The 26837-nt window shown below is 41.0% G+C and overlaps 1 protein-coding gene across 1 annotated transcript in view; it reads left to right on the forward strand.

The window, feature by feature from the left end:
- Window positions 1-26837, forward strand: part of LOC135557152 (titin-like) — a 95902-nt gene that overhangs the window by 63767 nt on the left and 5298 nt on the right. Inside the window, exons 6-14 of the mRNA XM_064990362.1 lie at window positions 10913-11079; window positions 11609-11643; window positions 13768-13817; window positions 14038-14150; window positions 17570-17713; window positions 18677-18735; window positions 22234-22400; window positions 22478-22539; window positions 22625-26756. Of these exons, the coding sequence (XP_064846434.1) occupies window positions 10913-11079; window positions 11609-11643; window positions 13768-13817; window positions 14038-14150; window positions 17570-17713; window positions 18677-18735; window positions 22234-22400; window positions 22478-22539; window positions 22625-26756 (4929 nt within the window). The remainder of the gene's footprint in view (window positions 1-10912; window positions 11080-11608; window positions 11644-13767; window positions 13818-14037; window positions 14151-17569; window positions 17714-18676; window positions 18736-22233; window positions 22401-22477; window positions 22540-22624; window positions 26757-26837) is intronic.

Raw genomic sequence — 26837 nt, forward strand, 5'->3', positions numbered from 1 at the left:
TCAAAGTCCAGACCTGAATCCAATCGAGAATCTGTGGAAAGAACTGAAAACTGCTGTTCACAAATGCTCTCCATCCAACCTCACTGAGCTCGAGCTGTTTTGCAAGGAGGAATGGGAAAAAATGTCAGTCTCTCGATGTGCAAAACTGATAGAGACATACCCCAAGCGACTTACAGCTGTAATCGCAGCAAAAGGTGGCGCTACAAAGTATTAACTTAAGGGGGCTGAATAATTTTGCACGCCCAATTTTTCAGTTTTTGATTTGTTAAAAAAGTTTGAAATATCCAATAAATGTCGTTCCACTTCATGATTGTGTCCCACTTGTTGTTGATTCTTCACAAAAAAATACAGTTTTATATCTTTATGTTTGAAGCCTGAAATGTGGCAAAAGGTCGCAAAGTTCAAGGGGGCCGAATACTTTCGCAAGGCACTGTAGCTGGTCAGTGTTGATCTCTGTGGCATGAACATGTTCAGCCTCTGGCAGAGTCTCTACACTGCTCACGTTATCTTCAACGGGTTCATCACGAGGGCAATTCTCATCTAAGTTGGCACTTAAAAGCTCTTCGTGGTTTCGGTAGATGTGTGACCGATAGGCTTTGGAACATCTATTTGTTTTCCCACACCCATTAAGTCCACAGGTAATTAGAAAACATGGTTCATGCTGGTGATAGAGGCCAATATGTGTGAGTGGTCTGGACACAGAGAAAGTATGTTTGTTACAAATGGACAATTGAATAGAGTTGTCATTCTTCAGACAGATTGTTAACCTTGGAATGGTGGTATTGAATCATGGAGATCATTGGTATTCAGCCACTTGTAGACATCATCAAGGGACCAGTATTCCACAGCCTAACTTAAATTCAAGTTGACACTAAAAGCGAAAGTGAAATGTATTCGTTTTGAGGCTTAGACAAAACGTATACCACTCTTTCCAGACAACCACCTGTCCTCCTGATGGTTGTATGGTTGTTCCATAACGAAGCAGAGCTTGTCAGGAAAGGTGAAGATATTTCTTAGTACGAGACATTATGGGATTCTGCAGTCCCACATTTAAGTGTTGACTCAGATAAAACGATGCTCCAAATGGGGCATTAAGTTCTTCTTCAATGTCAACCCAAATTGCCCTATTAGAGTTCTCAATAAATAGAGCCTATTTGGGCAGTTATAAAGGCTTCTTGATATAATTACATGTTAAGCAGCTTTAACTCTCCCGTCTCTGTCTAATCTAGCTAGGTTAATCCTTGTCCTTTTAATAGTCCAAATAAACTGAGTAATCATGTTGTCTAAGGTGTTAAAGGTGTAGCCAGGTATGGACAGTGGAAACGTGTTGATGACAATTCATTTTAGAAGCTTTAACCATCTACCCCACATTTGTAGCTTTTCCCAGTTCTTAAACGGGCACCTTAAGGAATTGTGTTCAAATATACAGGATAGAACATGAACGTCCTCTAAGAAACAACATCTCTTCTCACATACAAAAAGAAGACAAAATGACACCAGACATTCACCATTTAGTTAGCTTTGGAAAATACGAAAGGCATTACACAGAACACACAATAATCAAAGTGTATTTATTGAGGAAGGTTACTGGCGCTCTGAGAATAACACTCTGGGAATCGTAGTACGCTGTACGCTGTACGCACTAGGTCAAAATGACTAAAGAGACGTGCAAAATATGATGTAAAAATTACAATTATAACACCAATTGGTTATCAACTCTTACAGCATATAGACAGCATAATACGCTGATTTTATTTAACCTTAGTTTCTACAGTTTCTTTTTCTTCTTCTTTTTTTACAGTATACCAGTAGCCTAGCCATCGCTGCTGTCGAATTTACCAAAAGCAGTTTAAGTAGAATAGTAGAATTAGAAATAACGTTGAATTGAATGTTAATTTAGAAAAAGAAAAATATGGTGTTTATGGTGTCCATATGGTGTTTAACAAGTTACACCTGGTCTGCTGTAGCAACAATTTGTTGAGTATGCCTGTTCATTCAGTCATTTGATTGGATGGGAAAGATGTATTTGCTACTGCAGGAAATCTGGATCCAGACAGAAATCAATCATTCAGTCTCAGAAGGTTCCTATAAAGGGCATTTCCCCACAACTTTAAAAAAATAAGTGTAGGCCTATACTCATTCACTACAGTATTTCCCACAAATCTAAAAGCAGGATCAGTGGAATTATAGGCTAGTAGAAGGAGTTTTCACCATATTACTTGGACTACCAGTCATGATGTTTCACGGTCATGGCTAACATTTGTAGAGAACGACAAACCCAGGTCGTGGCATGAATGGCTAACACCCTACTGGACCAATAATAGATATTGTTTGGGCCAAATCAAGGCCAGTGCGGACCGGACGAAATCTGAACCAATCATTGATGTCTTTTTTGGGGCCAAATTCAGGCCGGATCAAATCTGAACCATAGACGTCTATGTTTCCCAAGGTTGAACAGCACAGTATAGAACAGCACAGTACAGTAGAGTATAGTACCTTACTGTACTGTACCATACAGTACAGTAAAGTTACAGTGCATTCGGACAGTATTCAGACCCCTTGACGTTTTCCACGTTTTGTTAATTTACAGCCTTATTCTAAAATAGATTTTTTAAAATCCTCATCTACACACAATACCCCATAACGACAAAGCAAAAACAGGTTTTTAGATTTAATTGTTTTAAATTTATATATTAAATTGACATATGTACTCAGACCTTTTACTCAGTACTTTGTTGAAACACCTTGGCAGCGTTTAAAGCCTTGAGTCTTCTTCCTCCCATTATTTTTTGCAAATCCTCTCCAGCTCTGTCAGGTTGGATGTGGAGCGTCACAGATGCACAGCTATTTTCAGGTCTCTCCAGAGATGTTCGATTGGGTTCAAGTCTGGGCTTGTCCTGAAGTCACTCCTGCATTGTTTTGGGTGTGTGCTTAGGGTCGTTGTCCTGTTGGAAGGTGAACCCAGTCTGGTGCCAGGTTTTCTCCAGACATGACGCTTGGCATTCAGGCCAAAGAGTTCAATCTTGGTTTCATCAGACCAGAGGATCTTGATTCTCATTGTCTGAGTGTCCTTAAGGTGCCTTTTTGACAAACTCCAAGTGGGCTCTCATTTGTCTTTTACTGAGGAGTGGCTTCCATCTGGTCACTCTACCATAAAGGCCTGATTGGTGGAGTGCTTCAGAGATGGTTGTCCTTCTGGAAGATTCTCCCATCTCCACAGAGGAACTTGGTCATCAGGTTCTTGGTCACCTTCCTGACCAAGGCCCTTCTCCCGCGATTGTTCAGTTTGGCCAGGCGGCCAGCTCTAGGAAGAGTCTTGGTGGTTCCAAATGTCTTCCATTTAACAATGATGGAGGCCAATGTGTTCTTGGGTACCTTCACTGCTTCAGAAATGTTTTGATACCCTTCCCCAGATCTGTGCAATGACAAAATCCTGTCTCTGAGCTCTACGCACAATTCCTTCAACCTCATGGCTTGGTTTTTGCTCTGACATGCACTGTCTGTGGGACCTTATATAGACATGTGTGTGCCTTTCCAAATCATGTCCAATCAATTGAATTTACCACAGGTGGACTCCAATCAAGTTGTAGAAATATCTCAAGGATGATCAATGGAAATAGGATGCACCCGAACAAAATGTCGTGCCTCATAGCAAAGGGTCTGAATACTTATGTAAATAAGGTACTTCTGTTTTTCCCTTTGTCATTATGGGGTATTGTGTGTAGATTGATGAGGAAAACATGTATTTAATCAATTTTAGAATAAGGCAGTAACGTCATATAATGTGGAAAAGGTCAAGGGGTCTGAATACTTTCCGAAAGAAAAGAGTGCAGTCCAGTTTAGTTCAATGCGGAACACTAGAGTTTAATAGAGTGGACTACAGTAGAGTACAATACAGTACAATACATTACATTATACTGTACTCTACTGTGCTCTACTGTACTTTACTGTAATCTGTGGTGCTCTACTGTACTGTCCAAACGTATGAAACATAGCCGTCTATGATTGGTTCAGATTTCGTCTAGTCCAGACCTGATCAAATCGGAACCAATCATAGACATCTGTGTTTGGGCTACATTAAGGCTGGTCTGGACTAGACCAGATCTGAACCAATTATAGACATCTATATTTGGGCCAAATATAGACCAGACGTCTGTGGACATTGAAATTAAGGCCGGGTCAAACCTGAAACAAACATAGACATCTATGATTGGTTCAGATTTGGTCCGGTCCGGACCAAAAATATACGTCCTTGGACGTTGAAATCAAGTTCAGTCCGGACCGCCCCCCCAAAAATACCTAGAGAAGACAGCCGGTCTGGACAGGACCCCAAAAAGATGTCCAAAAGACGTCGCCTGATTGGTAAATGCTTAATGGAACAGTAATTTTACAAAAATCATACACTTTATTTTTCTCTGAGGCCTAAAAAAATACCTCTTTCTGGGATGGTAATGAGAACATTTACACACGCACACTCTGGCATTGCTGTGAGATCAAAGGATACATTTTGGAAGAAGATTACGTTTTTAGAGACTGAGGGTGAGTCAGATCTTTGTCTGCAAAACCGACAGACAGAGTAACCCAGAGGCAGAACTGAGGTGCCTTGACAGGATTAGTTAGCAAACTTAGTTTGTTCAAGTTAAACTTGAACCAATGGAACACCACAGACCATAGCCAAATGATTCGCTACCCTGTTCTAAAAGGGAAAGAGGATGTTGCATTTGCGATGGTAAACGACGTGATGTTATATATGGGGTTTTTCAAAAATAAACCCCCGTAGGAGCTCTTTCGTTTAGACTGATGATAAGGATTTGTTCTGTACCAATGACATGTACCTTTACCCCCAACAAATCCCTTAATGAATATCACTTTAAGAAAGGCTATAATGCTTATTCCCTTCAGAACATGACTCAAGGTGATTCTATATGATAAGGAAAGGCTCAACCAAGCATATGATATAAAACAGCCTCTATAACAGCGTTTTCATGTTGGTAAAGCCCTCGGGCAACATGGTTAGCCCCAGGGAGTGTAAACAGTGATGAGATGATGACTCATAATGCTATTTAAAAGGGTCAGAAGGGGACAACCAAACATAGGTTAGACAGCACTGCCTGATCATCCATGACAATGGAACAAATGTTATAATCATTTTATGGCATGATTGGTTCATGCCATAAAATGAAGTGTTCAATTGAGCAAAGTAAAAACATACACAGCATTGTAGCAGCTAGTGAATCCATGCAGGTGTTAAGACTTGACATTTTAGCCCTCATTGTCAATGTTATCACGGAGGCAGGGTCAAACTGTATAGGGCACTTACAGGACAAAGGACAATAGCCATATACTATAGATTCCTGTGGAAAATCTATCTTCATATTTAGCCATATACTATAGATTCCTGTGGAAAATCTATCTTCATATTTAGCTGAAATGCACTATCAGAGAGCTGTCCTTTTGAAGACAAAATAATGTCGCTTGATTTGTGAAATTGGCTTCAATCATAGAGATTATGGTTAGAAGTGTATGGCTTAAACACCTTTATGTACAATCAAGTCAAATGTTATTGGTCACATACACAGATTTAGCAGATGTTATTGCAAATGTAGTGAAATGCTTGTATTCCTAGCTCCAACAGTGCAGTAGTATCTAACAATTCAGTTCAATAGTTACCAGCTACCATTTTCTATTAGAATGTTATTTTTAAGTGACTGCATACTCCATAACCTCTGAGGGGGCATTGACTGAGTGGTCCGCTGTGACAAAGCTCTTGAAAGAAAAGGAGGGGAAAAAATGGAGAATGGAGTCTACCTACATGTGTATTTATACTACAGTTTGTACCAAACAAATATTAATTATTTTTAGCTTATCACTTCCTTTTGTTAAGGAGTCAATTTACATTTTGCGTGTTGCCTCTGTGAATAGGGCAATGAATACCGCATCTGAATATTAACGGTGATAGCGTCAGAAGTAGGCTACTTAATAAAATGTCAACCATCCAGTTGTCTTGGGATTACGTGGTTAATGGAATGGAACTTAAATGCTACAACTCACAATATTGAACCACACAGAACCACAATTGTGGACTTGTTGTGTTTGTTCATCCATTGTCAGTCAGACATTACATTTAAAAAATATTCTGACCAACGAGCGTAAGCTGTGCCTCCACTGGGTGGCATTTTGAATGGTCAGTGACACAAGTAAGTACTTGCAACTTTCCCCCACTCATCCTAATCAAACAGGTCACAGTTCATAGACACTCATCCTAAGAGGGGGCTTAGAGCGGCAAGAACGGAAATAACAGCGGCGTTTGGTAACCCCCCCCGTTTGGTAACCCCCCTGCTAGCTGACAGGAGTGCAGGGGGAAATCCACAGTTAAAGCACCCACTTTAAACCCGAGAGGAGACACAACACTGTCTGACATACAGTACAGTACAACACACGGGGGGAACAGAGTGCATTGTCTTGTCAAGGATTTACTGAAAGCTGCTGCAGTTGGGTTCCAAGTAAGCTTAAAGAGGACAGTAGGGATCTGGGTGACATAGTGAGTAGTTGATGGGTGAGGAGGTAGGGGGGGGGGGTGTATCAGGTGAGGCTGGGAGTGGACGTGGAGGATGAGGTGGGCAGGAGTGCCAGGGGGTGGCAGGCAGGTTGACAGATGCTTCCACCAAGAAAGTCCCTAACAGGATGACGCTGGGGCTGTAGGGCCCATGGGGTAAAGACGGATTATGTCTGAGCAGTAGATAAACAGATTATTCCCGAAACAGTGTCTGCTTTTTTAACCCTGTCCCTCTTGTCGCACTTCGAGCGAGTCCACTATCCCTAGTTGGACCCAGAGAGCTTGCCTAGTTCCATGCCATGTCTATCAGATGCCACCCTCAAATTCTCACTATCTGCCAGGAAGCAAGTCAAAGCCTTAGCCTAAATGACCAGCCTCCTACATGCGGAATCGATAGACACCCTGATATTAAATGATCCCAAGGACTGTATTAGCACCACATGAGATAAACTCCGCACCTGGATTTTCTTCTTATTCTAACTTTGCATACAAAACGGTTCCGTTATGCCTTGGAAATGTGGACTCATTATTACGCTGTTCCTGGTCCTCTTCACTCTCCACGCCACTGCAATTCAAGGTAAGCTTCCAGCTCCATTTTAGTTCACAGAGCCATAAACTTTAAGTACCTGAAGGGCACTACACTTAATCCGTTTTTATGGGACCTCGCTGCTTTAGATATCAAATGTTACACCCCTTATACAGTGGGTTAAATCATTTCAGTTTCATAGCTAGGACGATTTTACATTTTGGACATTGTGTGTGGAACTTTACAATAGCAATCTGCAAGATTACTTAATTGGGTGTAACCAAGCATGAGAATGATCCAAAATGAGCTTCCTATCTTTTACCAGTGGTATATCACTGCTACCATTAAAGCTCTGACACAGAGGCCTACTGATTACGCTGATTATACTGATTCAACTGCAATATGTTTGCACAAAAGGTTTTGTACGATACTACTCCCAGCCTTGCGTTTGAAACACATGTAAGAGATACTGCACCTTGTAAGGAGTGAATATGGCAGCAAGGAAGCCAGAATATGATGGTGAATATGGCCGGCGTGATAGGAATATGACGGGCAGGATGAGCAGGTTGCATAATGGTGGCATGACAACAGGTTGTAGGCCTGTAGTTCTACAATATCTCATAGAGTATCTACTATACATACAGTGCTTCCCATCCTGATACTGCTGAGTTTTCCTAAGAGGTGAGCGTCACAACCTCTTTGAACTTTTGGCATTGTTTGAACAATTTAGAGCTCATTGTGGTTGAATAACCAGCTGGCACTAACTTTGTGACGTAATAATGGCTTGGAAGATAAACCGGATTTAAGGCTATAGAGACAAAGGGTCAAATTTAACATTAGACAAATGAATGCCTGTGTATTGTAGTTTGATTGTGCCGTGATCACGGTTCTACACTATACCAGCAGAAATGTCTAAATAAGTAGGCTAATAGAGTGTGGACCATGGCAGTATCCATAGCAGTACCCACAACTTGATATCCACACAAAGTGCTCAGTATTTGTTGTTGTTATATAAAAGAAGACAGATGTTTTCTTGTAGTATTAAAGACACACACGCGCAGGACGAAAGGCTGTTTCAAGGTCTTAAAGAATTAGTCAACCTGTAAATATTTGCAATGAAAGGAAGGGACTCAATTTCGAATATCCACCCTTGACTATGAAGTAACAATCATTTTCCGAATCATGTTGATCCTCAATTTCATGGATCTTTCCTGTCTGTGTACGACATGGAAATCTACTGGCAACATTTAAATTAAGACTGCGGTGGTCTCTGTTTCCTTGGTGACGAGTGCAAATCTGAAAAGGCTACGTTCTTTCATGGTTAGGGGATGTAAACATTACTCAGCTAGCACATTTAGTTCCTTTGAAGTTGTGGAAATGTATGTTTTTGGTTTCACATTGGTTGTGGGAATGAAGCCATAGGTTTCCTGACTGGTAAAACTGAACGTTTTTTAAACGTTCTGAAAACAATAGTGAACATTTTGCCTGTTCTGGGAAGCCTATTTTTAGGTGGCAAAGACTTTCTGAGAAGCTTTTAGTCTGGTTCCTTGAAGGTTTTCCTGGGAGGTTTTATTCACACTTTTGATAACTTCCTTAAAACTTTCACGGAATGCTTCATTAAGAGTTTTAATAACACTGCTAGCTTATTTGGGGAATTTGAACTCCACGCACATATGGAAATTAATTTCACATTTTTTGCGATCCGGTATGAGTGAGATTCAAACCTATAATCTTCTGTTCTCTAGAACGGAACGGATATGTTTTTAAATAACATTCTTAGAACATTCTATGAACTTTAACAACGTTTTCCTGTGGTTTTTCTGGAATGTTTTCTTAATGTCCTCAGGAACAATTTGAGAAAGCTTCTTTGAATAGAACCATGAGTAAATCTGTATGAAAATGTTATGGTGAAGTACTGAAATTCCTACAGAAGAACGTTGTTTCTTAACATTTTTGGAACAATTTGAGAACACGACTTTAAATAAAACCATGAGCAAACCGGTAGGAAACATTATGCTGAAGTACTGCATTTTTTTTGTTTTCAAGTTCCTTAAATGTGCTGAGAATGCTCCAAAGCCAAGCAACTATCCTGGACCATTCCCACGCTCTGACCAAACTCTAAGAAACATACGGTTCTCAGAACGCTTTGTGCTAGCTGGGATACTTTCTGCTGATAAGTTGAGAATTTCCCTCCCGCCACTACAGTAGAATTCTTCTCTCTCACAGCTGAGAGATCAGTCAATTATGTAATTGTATCACAAATAGAAGCCAGAGACATGGTTGAATTTTGTATGCATTGATATAACAGAACTATTTCAGGATAGCCATGAGAGAAAATTTTGCTTTTCAACACAGGCTTTTCAAACATCGTACAGTACATTATACAATTTGACACATCTTGTAAATATCATGTTTTGAATGTATTTTTCCTTTTATCTTGTCTTTGCAGAGAGGAATAATCGGGGCTCTTTGCAGAGAGGAGTAATCGGGACAGAAACAGAAGCCATCAATTCTATGCACTTGGTTGAACTTCTGAAAACGACCAAACAAAACTCTAATGTCAGAACGATATTTGACCTGGAAAAGCATCGGAGGAAGCGGTCCGCAGTCTTTCACTCTGGAGTGAGAGTCTGTCCTCAGGAGACCATCAATGAGGTCATTGCCAGCCATCAAGCCTACTACAGGCTCAGAGGTATGGGCCTCCCGTTCATTACAGACAATCATTACAGTTATGTCATCAAATGCTATCATGTTGGCTATTGCAGGGTGATATGTTTAGTGTCCAGCTCTTCTGCCCCAGAGGGCATGAGTTGAGGCTCTGCCTGCTGCGTGGTGTGTAAAGCCTCTACTCAAACTAAATCGCGAAGGTTGTGGTATGCACCAGTGATACACGTCTCACTTAGTATAGATTGTGGACCATAGCAGTGCCCAGCAATACCTACAACTTGATATCCAGGTGTGCACCAGAGAGAACATGTTGATAAGTCTACAGTCTGCAGTAGACCGTGAGGAGAACTGAAGACTGGGCAGCAGAATAACAACCAAAGTAATCCAGGGAGAGTGCTCACAGCTTCACCCTGAGGCAGCATGCAATACAAAAGCAGTGCACTATATAGGCAATAGGTTGCCATTTGGGACTTATTCGCTGCCTTTTAAAAACATAAAAGCACACCTTTGGGAATAGGAATTCCATTTTTCCCCCCACAGGTTTTGTAAAGATGATAAAAGAGCAGACTTTTATCTTTTCACCAGACATAGACTTTGTGTCTATTCTACAACTCTTTTCGTGCTGAGAGTCTCAAAATAGGTGGATTGAAGGATAAGAACAAACTGAATGATTGCAGCAATAGTCTTGAATTCATTTCACATTTGAAAGGGTAACCAATCTGATAGCGCTGGGCCATTCAGAGGGGAGGGTGGAGGATGGAGTGGGGAACTTGGCTAAGGACAGGTCAGGGGAAAAAATTCTGAATTTAGTCGTTCATCATGAGAACCATCGGTGTGTTTTCTTGACAAGATAAAGCCGCCGTTCTCACAGCTTTTATCTCACTACTGTTGAACCCTCGTGTATCTGAAAACAATCTGCTTTGTTTAGAGTTGTTTTTCCTTTGAGACATCTCCATCACCCCCCCAAATGGCACCCTATTCCCTTTATAGTGTACTACTTTTCTTGACCAGGGCCAAAAGAGCTGTGGTCAAAAGTGGTGCACAATATAGGGAATAGGGTGCCATTTGGGATGTACACGTAGACTTTATGTGGATCTCTATCTATTGGTAGAAGTGCTGAGGGTCTTTCATTCTCACCGGAAGACTGTTCTGTCTTTGGTCAGTTTGTCAGGAGGCTGTGTGGGAGGCCTTCCGGATCTTCTTTGACAGGATCCCTGTCACTACAGAGTACACAACATGGGTTCACACATGTCAACACGAGTCTCTGTGTCTCGCTGACCTGGCCACTAACTTCAGCAACTCACAGGAGCACATGAGTATGGTGTACAGGGTGAGGAACCAACAACACATGCCTTCCTTGTTTTGTAGCAGTGAGACCAATAATTACTTTAATTATTCGAATGAGCATATGCACGTCTTTACTGAGGGTAAAACAATTTTCAATGGCAATGGCCAATGGGTGAAATTATGATATCATGTGAAATCCATTTATTTTAGTACATTTCCTTTGGAAACAACATCATTGTTTGTTGCACAATAGCCACAGGGAAAGTAATTGTAGGAACTTGTCTTTCCTCTCAGTATTAATTACATATCAGTCTCTTGAGTGAAGGGAAAACATATCCTTGTTATATTGCTCCCATTAATACACAAAACAGCATCATATTAATCTCTAGTCTAGTCAATTTGGTTAATTTACGTCTATAAGAGTTTATAAAATGCATGTATATTTGCAGACAGCACTCCCAAGTTTCAGTGATACTTTATATGCTACACAGTTTCAATGTATTATGTTATTGGTTTAAAGTCCAGATGATGTGTATGACTGATGTGGTGATGTGATTTTTCTACTTTCGTAGAGGATGAATCTGCGAGACGAGAGGCAGTCGACTGGGTAAGGCTTCGAGACAAGGCAGTATGCCGCCTGCTGTCTGCTGATAGATGTCAACGGTGCTTCTTTCTCACACACACTGCAGCCCTCTTGAGTCTGGCTTTGAATTTGACCTGCCATATAATTCCGGCACTCCATGTGGTCCATGGGCCAGGGGGGTCGGTCAGGTTCACTTGGGGTGACGATGTCTAATAGGGATTCTCCTGGAGGTTTATGTCCCTAGAGTTGGAAAATGTGTGATAGCATTGCAGCAATGACAGCTTTCTGTGTGTTATCACTCATCCATCACGTTCACATTTCCCATATGGATTTGACCCTATGACAAACAATGTCAACAAGTTATTGCTCACGTATACTCCATAATTAAATTGAGGGTTTATATACATATCATAATAAAACATTTTATTTTTTGGGAAGTCAGGGGTGAATTCGGTGGGGGTAGGGTGGGGACTGACATTTTTCAATTGTGATAAAGGGGGCCCTGGAGGAAAAAGGTTGGGAACCCCTGATCTAGAGTACATATCTGAATGACCTGTATAAATTTCTTTAAAAAGGACACATTGATACATTTTTACTTTGTTGTAATATAACTTTGAAAGCACCACCTACAACTATTGCTTAAAAATAGCCCATACTGTGCCATAGACATTAGAATGTAGGAAGCTTGGCCATAGAAGGTGGTGGGGCAGTTCTGTTTTTGAATTGTAACTTTGGTGATAGAACCAAACACACATACAGCTGGAACATGGTTTTAAACACATTTATAGATAAAGTACAGGGCCATTAACCCCACAGAAGCCTTTTCCCAATATGGCCGCAAAACAACTCAATGGGGTCTTAACGAATCAATTTCACGTGATCAAACCAGTGTTAAACACCCTAGTGCCTTCCAAGCTCAACATTTTTCAATGCTAATTTATGGCATTGAGAAAACAGAAAGGTGTCAAAATAATTTAGTTGCAAACATCCTTTCTTAATTTAAAAGTAATCCTAGAAGTACCACAGTTCCAGGTTTTTTGTAATCAGTTACATTTGACAGATTTAATGTAATCCGTTACTCCCCAACCCTGGCCTCAACAGGCCCAACATTGGATGTTACTACATAGTAATGGATTGTAAGGGGCAGGTCTATAGTCTCCATAATGAAAACACTTAATAGGATAACAGTGCATATCATTTTAATCAGCCCACATCAATTAATATTTACTTGTACATATACATTTTTACATGTTTGAAGATTAAATATTGCAATTAAGGCTTGATAAATATTATGACCACAATTGTGTGAATAATTTAACATCTTTATAGCTGGCAGACGGTCACACACCTGGCTCATTTGGTTGTGTATTCTACATCACTATGAATACTTTAAGATATTATTGGGCATACTACAATTACATTTCATACAAGTATGTTAATGCGAAATTGATCCAATAAGACCCCATTGAGGTGTTTGACGGTCATATTGGTAAAAAGGCTTCTGTGGGGAATCCTGTGATTTTATAACCCTGTTCTACATTTACTGTGTGTGTGTGTTTGGTGGTTCTATCCCCAAAGTTACAACTCAAAAACATAGCTGCCCCACAGCTAAGCTCAGAACATTCTAATGTCAATGGCACAATATGGCCTATTTTTAAACAATAGTTGTAGGTGGTGCTTTCAAAGTTGGTTATATTATTTATAATTTGAAAGGTAATTTCATCACCTTTTAGAAACACTTGGCAACATAGTTTAAAATGTATCAGGGTTTCTTTTTTAAAGCAATTTATACAGGTAATTCAGATATTTACCCTAGAGGTCAAAGTCCATATCATGTGACATAATTACCATAAATGACCAAGTATTTACCCAGGTTGTTACTATATGCTGTACAGTACATCTGCTTTGGTATACTGTACATGTACATGCACTCTTGTATGGTGCTGCTGGTTGAAGACCATTGTATTCTTAAAACAGGTGGAGAGCTTGTGCATTACCATGGTAATTATCTTGTAAAGTAATTGGGGGATAAGTGCTTGTTGTCAAATGCTGTTTTTCACAAACCATTAGCTTAACCACTCACAGCTGGGCTATTATGGACAAACATTCATCATTCATTATTCGTATGATCTACTCTTTCACCTGCAGAGCAGAAGCAGACGCAACCACAGCAGCACCAGAGGTCACTGGGATAGCAGGTATGGCAAGACACTTTATCAAAATGCACATATCAATAGTTAATCAATGATTTTTATACATCTGCCTTGAATATACAGTATGTTTGTCTTGCATATAGTATAATTAGATTGTAATGATCTGTTTAGGGAAAAACCAAAACAGCTTAAATGAACAGATTTGTATTCCTGCACAAACGTTTCGGGTATGAGCCCTTCTTCATGACATCAATGATCCGTTTAGGTCCAGAAAAGACCCAGACTGCTGCCCCAGAACCACCCACTCCCGTGACCAGTGATTTCAGTGTCCCTGATGCTCCTGATGATACAGTTGAAGAAGAAACCACTGCTGAGGAGGTAAACGCCATTGACAGTACCTTCAGAAAGTATTCACACCCCTTGACTTTTCCCACATGTTGTATGTACCCTAGAAAGACTCACAGCTGTTATTGCTGCCAAAGATGATTCTAACATGTATTGACTCAGGGGTGTGAGTTGTTCTGGGTAAGTCTAAGAGTATTGCACATCTGGATTGTACAATATTTGCCCATTATTCTTCAAGCTCTGTCAAGTTGGTTGTTGATTATTGCTAGACAGCCGTTTTCAAATCTTGCCAGCGGAAAGTATTCAGACACCTTGAATTGTTCCACATTTTGTTAAGCCTTATTTCATTTTTTTTTTGCAAATGTATAAAATATCAAGAAAGATATACCTTATTTACATAAGTATTCAGACCCTTCACTATGAGACTCGCAATTTAGCTCAGGTGCATCCTGTTTCCATTGATCATCCTTGAAATGTTTCTACATCTTGATTGGAGTCCACCTGTGATAAATTAAATTGATTGGACATGATTTGAAAAGGCACACACCTGTCTATATAAGGTCTCACAGTTGACTTTGCACGTCAGAGCAAAAACCAAGTCATGAGGACAAAGGAATTGTCTGTAGAGCTCTGAGACAGGATTGTGTCGAGGCACAGATCTGGGGAGGGGTATCAAAACATGTCTGCAGAATTGAAGGTCCCCAAGAACACAGTGGCCTCCATCATTCTTAAATGGAAGACATTTGGAACCACTAAGACTCTTCCTAGAGCTGGCCAAACTGAATAATCATGGAAGAAGGGCCTTGGTCAGGGAGGTGACCAAGAACTCATTGGTCACTCTGACAGAGAGAACCTTCCAGAAAGACAACCATCTCTGCAGTGCTCCACCAATCAGGCCTTTATGGTAGTGTGGCCAGATGGAAGCCACTCCTCAGTAAAAAGGCAGATGACAGCCCGCTTGGAGTTTGCCAAAAGGCATCTAACGACTCTCAGACCATGAGTAACAAGATTATCTGGTCTGATGAAACCAATATTGAACTCTTTGACCTGAATGCCAAGCATCACATCTGGAGGAAACCTGGCACCATCCCTACTGTGGCAGCATCATGCTGTGGGGATGTTTTTCAGGGACTGGAAGAATTGTCAGAATCGAGGCAAAGATGAACAGAGCAAAGTACAGAGAGATCCTTGATGAAAACCTGCTACAGAGCGCTCAGGACCTCAGACTGGGGCGAAGGTTCATCTTCCAACAGGACAAAGACCCTAAGCACACAGACAGGACAATGCAAGAGTGGCTTTGGGACAAGTCTTTGAACGTCCTTGAATGGCCCAGCCAGAGCCCGGACTTGAACCCGATTGAATATCTCTGGAGTGACCTGAAAATAGCTGTGCAGCAACGCTCCCTATCCAACCCTGACAGCGATTGAGAGAATCTGCAGAGAAGCATGCGAGAAACTCCCAAAATACAGGTGTGCCAAGCTTGTAGCGTCATACCTAAGACTTGATGCTGTAATCGCTGCCAAAAGTGCCTCAACAATGTACTGAGTAAAAGGTCTGAATACTTATGTAAATGTAACATTTCAGTTGTTTTTTTTATAAATGTGCAAACATTTATAAAAATCAGTTTTTGCTTCATCATTACGGGGAATTGTGTGTAGATGGTAAGAAAACTATTGAATCCATTTTGAAATCAAGCTGTAACACAAAAAAATGTGTAATAAGTTAAGGGGTATCAATCATTTCTGAAGGCACTGTAGCTTAGGCTAGATGTTAAGATTGCTAACAGCTTGCAGATTGAAAGGAAAGCTGACAGAATGTTTGCTTGTGGTTGCCCAGCCCAGCTGTTGCCTTGTATGTCTCAGACAGAGAGGATGAGCTGATAGCTTTTAGACCATATGGCTAAATGTTATCATCAAATACATTATCTAACTGCTGTTCCTATTCATTAGGGCAAACCATTGTAGTCAAGTAATATGTATCATATGCATTTTATATACAGTATACCTTACATATGACCCATCATCAGACTAATATGCAATTAATATGATCAAAGTCTACTAAAACAAAATATCTGACTACACAAAGATGATTTAGCTTTTTTGCAAGAGACTATAGTTGGGTTACAGTAATGAGCCATTGAGAAATGTCTGAGAATTGCCTAAGGCAGATATTTATTAACTTCATTAAGTTACAAAACATTAACAAGCATTACAAGGCATTATTCTAGGCAGATATTTCATGACATTGTAAAACATATATTGAAATCCCACACAAGGCATAAAGCTTAAGTTACAAAACATTAACAAGCACTACAAGGCATTATTCTAGGCATATATTTAATGAACATTGTAAAACAGAATTAAATCCCATACAAGGCATTAAACTTAAGTTACAAAACATTAACAAGCATTACAAGGCATTATTCTAGGCAGATATTTAATGAACATTGTAAAACAGAATTAAATCCCATACAAGGCATTAAACTTAAATTACAAAACATTAACAAGCACTACAAGGCATTATTCTAGGCATAAAGATGTCAGAGTTACAAAGCAAAGCATGAACAAAACAGGTCTACTCAGGCAGAAGGCCGAGCAGCCGACAAGAGAAACATGTCCAAACAACCTTTCTGTAGAGTGGATAACAGGAGCAAGTGAGAGAACTAAGTACTTCCATTCCATTTATACCAGATCTGAATTATTTGTGTTGAAAATCTGTTTTTTGACAACCACAGACCAAACCAAAATGAATAAAACTAAGATATCCAATCAGATCGAACCAGCCAACATCCTCTAGGAAGGCGGTCACATCTATGTTTGATGACCTGAGGGGGTGGGCTGGGTATACTAGAGAGAAGACGTCATTCCTGAGAGGACAAAAGAGATCCTTGCATGCAGTGTCGTCAGAGTTCACTCTGACCATCTAGACTTACTACAGAGATCATACATCCATATAGATAGCATCAGTGTTCTCTTCAGGGTACAAGTTTCAGATAGAGACCAAACAAGCATCACAAACACACATTTCAATAGTTTATCCGCTGCATACTGTGTCACAGAGAGTAGGAAAGGCATTTTGGCCTCTTGATGGGGAAAGGATTGACTGGCCCTTGAGAATGTTCCTTGTGTTCCTGGGCCATTTGCCATGCAGACCCAGAGGTTACAGAGAGCACATATGTTAGGGCCGAGCCTACACCATAGCATAATGTTTTGCAAGGGAAAACTAAAATAGGTATTTCTTAAGTTCAGGTTGTCCCTCCCTATTTCAGTCTGTTTTCTTTCCTTTTGATGCCTAATGAATAGGACTTTTGGTACCTAATCAATAGGGCTCTTTTTGTACCTAATCAATAGGGCTCTTTTGGTACCTAATCAATAGGGCTCTTTTGGTACCTAATGAATAGGGCTATTTTGGTACCTAATGAATAGGGCCCTGTTTTCTTCCACTGTTTGTAGGAGCTGCCCAACATTGTTCCGGAGAACCATGTGGAGGAGATAGTGGAGTTCAGCATTGACCTGGTGGACCCAGGCTACAGGGAACTACTGGACGACCCTGACTCCCCCCAATATGTTGACCTCTCTCAACACCTGCAAGACCAGGTGAGATAATAACCATTGCTGTCATTGTCAAGCCAAATAGAATGGAAATGAGTGACAAGGAGTTGGCATGATGGGGCAAACGGACTGACACTCAGGCTAGTCGAGATACTGCACTGTAGATGGAAAGACTTATGAGAGGCCAGGCTCTGTAGTCTGTATACCCTCTTTATGTCCATCGGTAATGTAAATGTCCCTAAGACCAATGGGCTATCCCATTGAGGTACAGTTTATTTGGTGTCTTGATGTTTTTTTGTTTGTTTTTTTTACATGTTTTTAATGTGTGCACAGTGCCGCAAACAACATTTACCATTGGAAATAAAGTCATTATCTTATCAAGTGTCACACAATCAACTAACAGATACTAACAGATACCTGATGCAGTAGAGTGTGATCTGTGACACGTTGCTACAAGTGCTCCTGTCCTCATGGGTTGTGGCCCTCTGAAGGGGTTCATGGTTAAAGATAATTATAGAATGCCACAGGATCATGAGTCAGAAGCAAAGAAAGCAGATTACTGAGTTGCAATTAATGGATTCTCAACCTGAATACACCATGGTTCAGTCCCGATCTCCACCCTTCTCCCGAAATATGCACTTGCACATTTTCTCCCATTGGATGTTACAATGGCGGATATTCATTGGACTCTCAAAGCTGGGCACAAACATCAATTCAACGTCTATTCCACGTTTGTTCAAAGAAATGTCATTGAAATGACGGGGAAACAACATTGATTCAACCAGTGTGTGTGCCCAGTGGCAAGTGTCTGCTAAATGTGAGTAACTAAAGGTAGAGATATATGAGTGTAAGTGTCCCGTTCATACATTCCTGACTTACAGTACTTTAGATATCCTCAGATTACATTATGAGAGCTGGTAACCAGTAACATTTGTGCCAACAGAAAATGGCATCATATTTGATTCTGTAATAAACTAGTTTAATTTAGTCCATCTTCTTTTTCAACAGATGCTCCATGTTTTTGACAAGCTCCCAGGATTTAAAGAGATCAGTGTTTTGGGAATCAGGTAAGTCTGTGGCAGACATGAATAATCACATCTGGTGCCTTCGAGCTTAATTCCAATATTTTGGAGAGCTAATGAAAAAAAGCAATAGATCAGGTGAGACAGATGAAAGCCAGGTGAAAGCTGGTAGCTCCACCAGTAGAAGTGAAGCACAGCCTCTCACTGCGCTGAGAAATTCCTCTCAGACTCAATTTATTTAATCGGACCTTAAACTACGTGTTGATTTGGAATGGACTCTGGATTCATTTGAATACATAACAAGTCCATTCCCACCCAGCTGAAATGCAGTCAAATGCCAGGATCAGAAAATATTTTAGGGCCATCCAGCCATTCTGTCATGCTACAGGTTGTGCTCTTGGCTATGCTGACTGTAATAAGAATACTTTAGTATTCATTAGTGTGAACGACATGCATGCCAAAAATACATCTTTCCTTTGAAGGTCATTATATCTTTACATTCAAATACAAAAGAATACATGTCACGAGTGAAAAGCACATGTTTGTGATGACACCCGACCAGCAATGAAGGACATTTTATTTCCTTTGTAGATGATAAATCATTATATCTCATACTAATGGCTGAGAAGTCATTATATCACATACTAACGGCTGACAAGTCAATATATCACATACTAATGTCCTCTTTTCTTCCCTCTCTCCAAATCTTAGCGAGGCCCATGGGAGTGAAGGGTAATTTAATTACTGTGATGAGAGCCATCTTGAGTGGTAGCTGCAGTTTCCCTCTGTGTCTGTGCTTGTCCCTGCCAGTCTGCTGCTTCGCTCAGTGTGTATCCGGATCTATCACAGGACCCAGGGAGAGAGGGATCAGATACCTGAGAGTAAATCCATTTCAATTCAATCCATTTTTGACAGCATCCCTTTTTGATTTAAAACAAAACTTTCTATACATGTTTGTCCATGGAAGAAGTGGTCAGAAAGTGACATTTTTGGACCTGAATGCCAAAACATTCAGGAGATAGAGGTGCTCAAAGGTTACCCCTTGTTCATACCCCAACATACCATGAGACATCCATGTCTTCATCACATCTTCAACCTATGGTTGAGTTTCTTTTTATAAAAACATTATCTAAAAATGGATAAACTGCTGATTTTTTTTCTTCATATTCGCATATGTTGTAGCTTAGACCTTACTTTAAATCATCTGAGGTTTTTGTGTTGTGCCCGCAAATGGTTGAGACACAACATGCTTCTAATGACTTCTTTGTGGTTCTTATTACAACCACAAAGATGGCCTCTGGTCCACCCACCATCGAATGTCAACTTAAATGGTCTATTCTATGATATATATTTCTATGATTTCAATAGGTTTCCTATGGAGAATTGAGAGTCTAATTTAAAACAACAGATATTCCCATTCAAGTCAACCTTCTCTGATATGTCTGGATCTCCAACCATCATCGTGGTACCGTTTGAAAGTGGACATTTTTATTTTATTTATTTTATTAGCCAAAACATGACACCCACCCTGGATTCAAGAGCATGTTGTGGCACAACACAAACACCTCAGATTATGTAAAATAGGGTCTAAGCTACAACATATGTGAATATGAAATAAATAATATCAGCTTTAACATTGCAGATTGTGGCTTCTATCAATGTAACTGTCTGTATAATTTCCAATCAATATTTTGATAATGAATGTTTAAGAATTTTTTTTTTTAATCCAAAATTATTATTATTTTAAATCAATAAATAATACAATGGTTTAACAACCCTGTTTGTAAGCTTTCTAATGATGTCAACCTCAACCATTTATATTTTCCATTAATGAAGACATGAATGTGGGGTATGCAAAATGGGTCAACTTTCAGCATCTTTAGCGCCTGAATGTTTTGGCATTCAAATCCAAAAAGTCTCTTTCTGAGCACTTCTACGAATCACAAATATGTATGGAAGGTTTCGTTCAAATCAAAAGGGCTGCTTTAAAAAAGTGATTGAATTCAAATGGATTTTCCCCTAAACAAACAGCAACTCGGCAATAGAGATTAATAGAGAGTAAAGGCGTCTTTTTGTAGGCACCAACTGACCAACAAAGCCTATGTCAAAATATAGTTTTTTTTTATAAAGACCGAAGATAAGGCCTGTGGTAAACATAAGCTTAGGAGATCATATATACGTTTTGTTCTATGCTATAATCTTCATCAGCTAACATCACTTTTTGTGAATTTTGAAGAATTTGTGAACTTCTTTAAAGTAATAGACTAAGGCTTCATAATTCAAAGGTCATGTGAACTGACTGATGTTATATCATAGAACAAAACATATAAGATCTCAGAAGCCTGTGTTAACCTCAGACCTTATTTTTGGCATTTATTCCAAAACTCTATTCTTTCTGCCCATTAGGAAGGGCTGAACGAACCAGAGGTAAATCATTTCTGGTTTTTAGGACTTCAAGCTGGCGAGCTCTATTACTCGGCTGTTTGTGCACTGCAGCCATGATGGGTCAATACATCAACCAGGGACATTGTTGAGAAATGGCGACCAAAGTCAGCTGAAACTGGGACTCATTTTTCTCCCCTTCTGTAGCTCATTTATACTTTGTGATTTTGGCAACGAGGCCCTCTATCTACTTCCCCAGAATCAGATGAACTCGTGGGTACCATTTTTATGTCTCTGTGTCCAGTATGAAGGAAGTTAGAGGTACTGTATTTTTGTGAGCCAATGCTAAGTAGCATTAGCACATTGACTGGAAGTCCATGGGTATCTGCTAGCATGCTAGTAGCAAACCAGTAGATTTCCAGTCCTTAAACTAATGCTAGTTAGCAATTTCTCTAGCGCTACTTCCTTCAAACTGCATGAAGACGTAAAAATGATATCCACGAGTTCATCTGACTCTGGGGAAGTAGATAGAGGGCCTCGTTGCCAAAATCACAAAGTATCCCTTTTGGGTTAACAAGGTTTTCATAGGCTTCTTCATCTTAGGATGGAAGGCATGTAAATAGTACAATACAAAGCCCTGTGTGAATAGAATAATTGCGGAGTTGCTCCCTCCCTAATTTGCGGGCCCTGTGGTGGCCAGTGCTGTCACATGCAATAACATCCATGCCAGTTAGTGGCTCGAGCCGCTTCACTAATCTGATAAAGGATAAACAACTCTTTCAACCTTGGCATCTTCACTGTTCACAAAAACAAAAAGGAAAGAAATTGATGTATCAACATTGATGTATCATTGCTATTAATCCCATTGAACTAATATGTTTACCCTCCAGCTTCCACATTGACAGAGCTGAATATTGATACATTTTTGATAGTGTCATTCAAATCTGCAAGAAAAAAGTGGTTGATTTCCATGCTCTGCATTTCAAGTACACTACTTTTCAATTGATCTTGTATCTTGACTCTCCAATTATTAAACCTACCAGGGGATTGCTTTGTTTTTAGTTGATTTAGTTAATTGCTTAAAGTGTATATAGATCTGTATAATACAGTAATCACTAACTACTCTTATTTTCTCTCACACAATATATTCTTCTTTTTCAGACCTGGAGGAGTGACAGTGCACTATTCTCTGGTCTTTCAGACAATGTCAGAGGATGACACAGGGACTCCAGTGTCAGCTGTGCCCAGCCTGCGGGAAATGGTGACCAAGGCCTTGAGTGAAGAGGTCTCTCTGCCAGTGGATCTACAGTCATTAAACTTTCAACCAGGTAGCCAAATCACTGTGAATAAGTTGTTATATTTGTGAAATACATGTTTTGCATCATTGTTGTACGTCTTTCCACAGTAAAAGGGATTCCACCAACTACAACACCAGTTGAGGAAGCTGTTGAGGAAACGATTGAAGATGTAAGTACTGGCTTATTAATCTAGACTAATGGTAAAATACCATACTTTGCATCAACATGCCTTTTTTTGTCTGTTTCATCAACAGTCCATTGAGCCAGCTTTCCACAACGATCTGGACATATCCACAGATGAGCCAGAGATTGCCATGGAGAAGCCTCGTCTGGATGTTCCACTTGGCCCTGTGGAAAAGGAAAATGCGCTCATCACCTTCCTGGACTCTACAGATATTCCAGAAAAACAAGAAGAAGCAGCACCACCAGAGAGAGGAGATGTGCCCTACATCTACAAGGACGCTAGTGATGAATTAGTGGAGAGTGAATCTGAAGCAACAACTGAACCAGAGGAAGAGGTGCCATTTATCACACACATGATTGAAACCATTCAAGCCATTGATGAGGGAACTGGTGAACTTGTAAGAGACTATTTCCCAACCTCTCCTGCGGAGGAATACCCAGAACCACCTTTTGGTAATTTAGTCCCTACTAATGGGTACCCTGTTTTACCCCATGAGGATTTGGATATTACCTCCGCCCATGAAATAAAAAGTATAGAAACTTATGCTCCAGCTAAACTCCTTCCTAACTTGATATCAGAGGAGGAGGCTGTTGTTGAGAAGGAGGCTGAGCCTACTCCAACCACTCAGATGAAGCTTACCACAGTCATTGCCACTGATGAAGAGGTATCTAACCCTGAATTACCTGTGACGACTCTCTCAGCCATCACAGATCAGCCTGCCACTGAAGCAATAGAGGACTTTGAAGTTGAGGATGATATTATCCATATTCCGATTGAAGGGGAAGAGGTTGAGGAACCAGAACCTGAGGAAGAGGTAGTTGGGATCTCGGAACCTGAAAAAGCGATAGTTGTGGAACCAGAACCTGAAGAAGAGGTATTTGAGGAACCAGAGCCTAATGAAGACGTAGTTGAAGATCCAGAACCTGAGGCAGATGTAGATGAGGTCATGGTAGTTAAGATCTTGGAACCTGGGGAAGAAGTAGTTGAACCAGAACCTGAGGAAGAGGTAGTTGAGATCTCGGAACCTGAAAAAGAGGTAGTTGTGGAACCAGAATCTGAGGAAGAGGTATTTGAGGAACCAGAGCCCAACTTAGTTGAAGATCCAGAACCTGAGTCAGACGTAGATGAGGTCTTGGTAGTTAAGGTCTTGGAACCTGAGGAAGAAGTAGTTGAGAACTCGGAACCTGAGGAAGAAGTAGTTGAACCAGAACCTGAGGAAGAGGTAGTAGAGATCTCGGAACCTGAAGAAGAGGTAGTTGTGGTACCAGAAACTGAGGAAGAGGTATTTGAGGAACCAGAGCCCAATGAAGACGTAGTTGAAGATCCAAAACCTGAGGCAGATGTAGATGAGGTCATGGTAGTTAAGATCTTGGAACCTGAGGAAGAAGTAGTTGAGAATTCTGAACCTGAGGAAGAAGTAGTTGAACCAGAACCTGAGGAAGAGGTAGTTGAGATCTCGGAACCTGAAATAGAGGTAGTTGTGGAACCAGAATCTGAGGAAGAGGTATTTGAGGAACCAGAGCCCAACTTAGTTGAAGATCCTGAACCTGAGTCAGACATAGATGAGGTCTTGGTAGTTAAGGTCTTGGAACCTGAGGAAGAAGTAGTTGAGAACTCGGAACCTGAGGAAGAAGTAGCTGAGGAACCAGAACCTGGTGAAAAGATAAATGAGGTCTCGGAACCTGAAGAAGAGGTAGTTGAGGTCTTGGAACCTGAGGAAGAAGTAGTTGAACCAGAACCTGAGGAAGAGGCAGTTGAGGTCTCGGAACCCGAGGAAGAGGTAGTTAAGGCACCAGAACCTGAGGAAGAGGTAGTTGAGGAACCAGAGGAAGAGGTAGTTGAGGAACCAGAGGAAGAGGTAGTTGAGCTCTTGGAACCTGAGGAAGAGGTAGTTGAGGAACTAGAACCCGAGGAAGAGGTAGTTGAGGAACTAGAACCCGAGGAAGAGGTAATTGAGGAACTAGAACCCGAGGAAGAGGTAGTTGTGGAACCAGCAACTGAGGAAGAGGCATTTAAGGGACCAGAGCCTGAGGAAGAAGTAATTGAGGAACCAGAACTTGAGGGAGAGGTAGTTGAAGAACCGGAGCCCAAGGAAGACGCAGTTGAGGAACCAGAACCTGAGGTAGAGGTAGATGAGGTCTTTGTAGTTGAGGTCTTGGAACCTGAGGAAGAAGTAGTTGAGAACATAGAACCTGAGGAAGAGGTAGCTGAGGAACTAGAGCCTGGTGAAAAGGTAGATGAGGTCTCAGAACTTGATGAAGAGGTAGGTGAGGTCTTGGAACCTGAGGAAGAAGTAGTTGACGAACTTGAACCTGGGGAAGGGGTAGTTGAGTTGTCAGAACCTGAGAAAGAGGTACTTGAGGAATTACAAACTGAGGAAGAGGTTGTTGAGGTCTTGGAACCTGAGAAAGAGGTACTTGAGGAAATAGAACCTGAGGAAGAGGTAGTTGAGCTCTTGGAACCTGAGGAAGACGTAGTTGAGGAACTAAAACCTGAGGAAGCGGTAGTTGAGGAACTAAAGCCTGAGGAAGCGGTAGTTGAGGAACTAAAGCCTGAGGAAATGGTAGTTGAGGAACCAAAGCTTGAGGAAACGGTAGTTGAGGAAGAGGTAGTTGAGGAATTAGAACCTGAGGAAGAGGTAGTTGAAGAACCAGAACCTGAAGAAAATGTAATTGAGGTTTCGGAACATGAGGAAAAAGTAGTTGAGAAAACAGAAGAAGAGGTATTTGAGGAACTAGAACCTGAGGAAGCGGTTGTTGAGGAACTAGAACCCGAGGAAGAGGTAGTTGAGGAACTGGAACCTGATGAAGAGGTAGTTAAGGAACCAGAGCCTGGGGTAGAGGTAGTTGAGGAACCAGACCCAGAGGATGAGGTAGTTGCAAAACCAGAACATGAGGAGGAGGTGATTGAGAAATCAGAGCCTGAGGAAGACATAGTTGAGGAACCAGAGCCTGAGGAAGAGGTAGTTGACGAACTAAAACCTGAGGAAGAGGTTGTTGAGGAACCGGTAGTTGAGGAACTAGAACCTGCGGAAGAGGTAGTTGAGGGACTAGAACCTGAGGAAGAGGTTGTTGAGGAACCAGAGCCTGAGGAAGAAGTAGTTGAGGTCTCAGAACCTAAGGAAATGGTAGTTGAGGAAGCAGTAGATGAGGAACCAGAACCTGAGGAAGAGGTAGTTGAAGAACCAGAAACTGAGGAAGAGGTAATTGAGATCTTGGAACATGAGGAAAAGGTAGTTGATGAACCAGAGGTTGAGGTTGTTGAAGAACCAGCATATGAGGAAGAGGTAATTGAGGAATCAGAGCCTGAGGAAGACATAGTTGAGGAACCAGAGCCTGAGGAAGACATAGTTGAGGAACTAGAACCTGAGGAAGAGGTTGTTGAGGAACTCGAACCTGAGGAAGCGGTAGTTGAGGAACTAGAACCTGAGAAAGCGGTAGTTGAGGAATTAGAACCTAAGGAAGTAGTAGTTGAGGAACTAGAACCCGCGGAAGAGGTAGTTGAGGAACCAGAGCCTGAGGAAGAGGTAGTTGAGGAACCAAAGCCTGAAGAAGAGGTAGTTGAGGAACCAGGGCCTGAGGAAGAGGTAGTTGAGGAACCAAAGCCTGAAGAAGAGGTAGTTGAGGAACCAGAGCCTGAGGAAGAGGTAGTTGAGGAACCAAAGCCTGAAGAAGAGGTAGTTGAGGAACCAGAACCAGAGGATGAGGTAGTTGAAGAACCAGAATATGAGGAAGAGGTAATTGAGGAAACAGAACCTGAGGAAGAGGTAGTTGAGGTCTTGGAACCTGAAGAAGAGGAAGTTGAAGAACCAATGCCTGAGGAAGAGGAAGTTCAAGAACCGGAGCCTGGGGAAGAGGTAGTTGAAGACCCAGGACCCGAGGAAGAGGTAGTTGAGGTCTCGGAACCTGAGGAAGAGGAAGTTGAAGATCCTGAACCTGAGGAAGGGGTAGTTGAGGAAACACAGCTTGAGGAAAATATTAGTGAGCCACTAGCTGAAGAAATTAAAATCATCCAACCTGTGGATTCTTTAGAGGACACTCTATTTGGAGGGGAAACCTGGAAACCTGATCCTGTTGAAGAGGACAATATTGTCCCAATAGAAGACCAGTCAACTGATGAAGACATGGAGGAACTGTTGCCTGAATACCACGGGTATGAGGACAACTATCCTGAGGAAGCTGTTGACACTGTGGAAGAAACAGGTGAGTAATGTAGGTTATAAAGGCTGTTTTTGACCAGTAAAGAACAGATAACAGTCATATATAATTAAACATTTTCAACGA

This window comes from Oncorhynchus masou, chromosome 16, assembly GCF_036934945.1.
Source record: "Oncorhynchus masou masou isolate Uvic2021 chromosome 16, UVic_Omas_1.1, whole genome shotgun sequence".
NCBI classification, from domain to species: domain Eukaryota; kingdom Metazoa; phylum Chordata; class Actinopteri; order Salmoniformes; family Salmonidae; genus Oncorhynchus; species Oncorhynchus masou.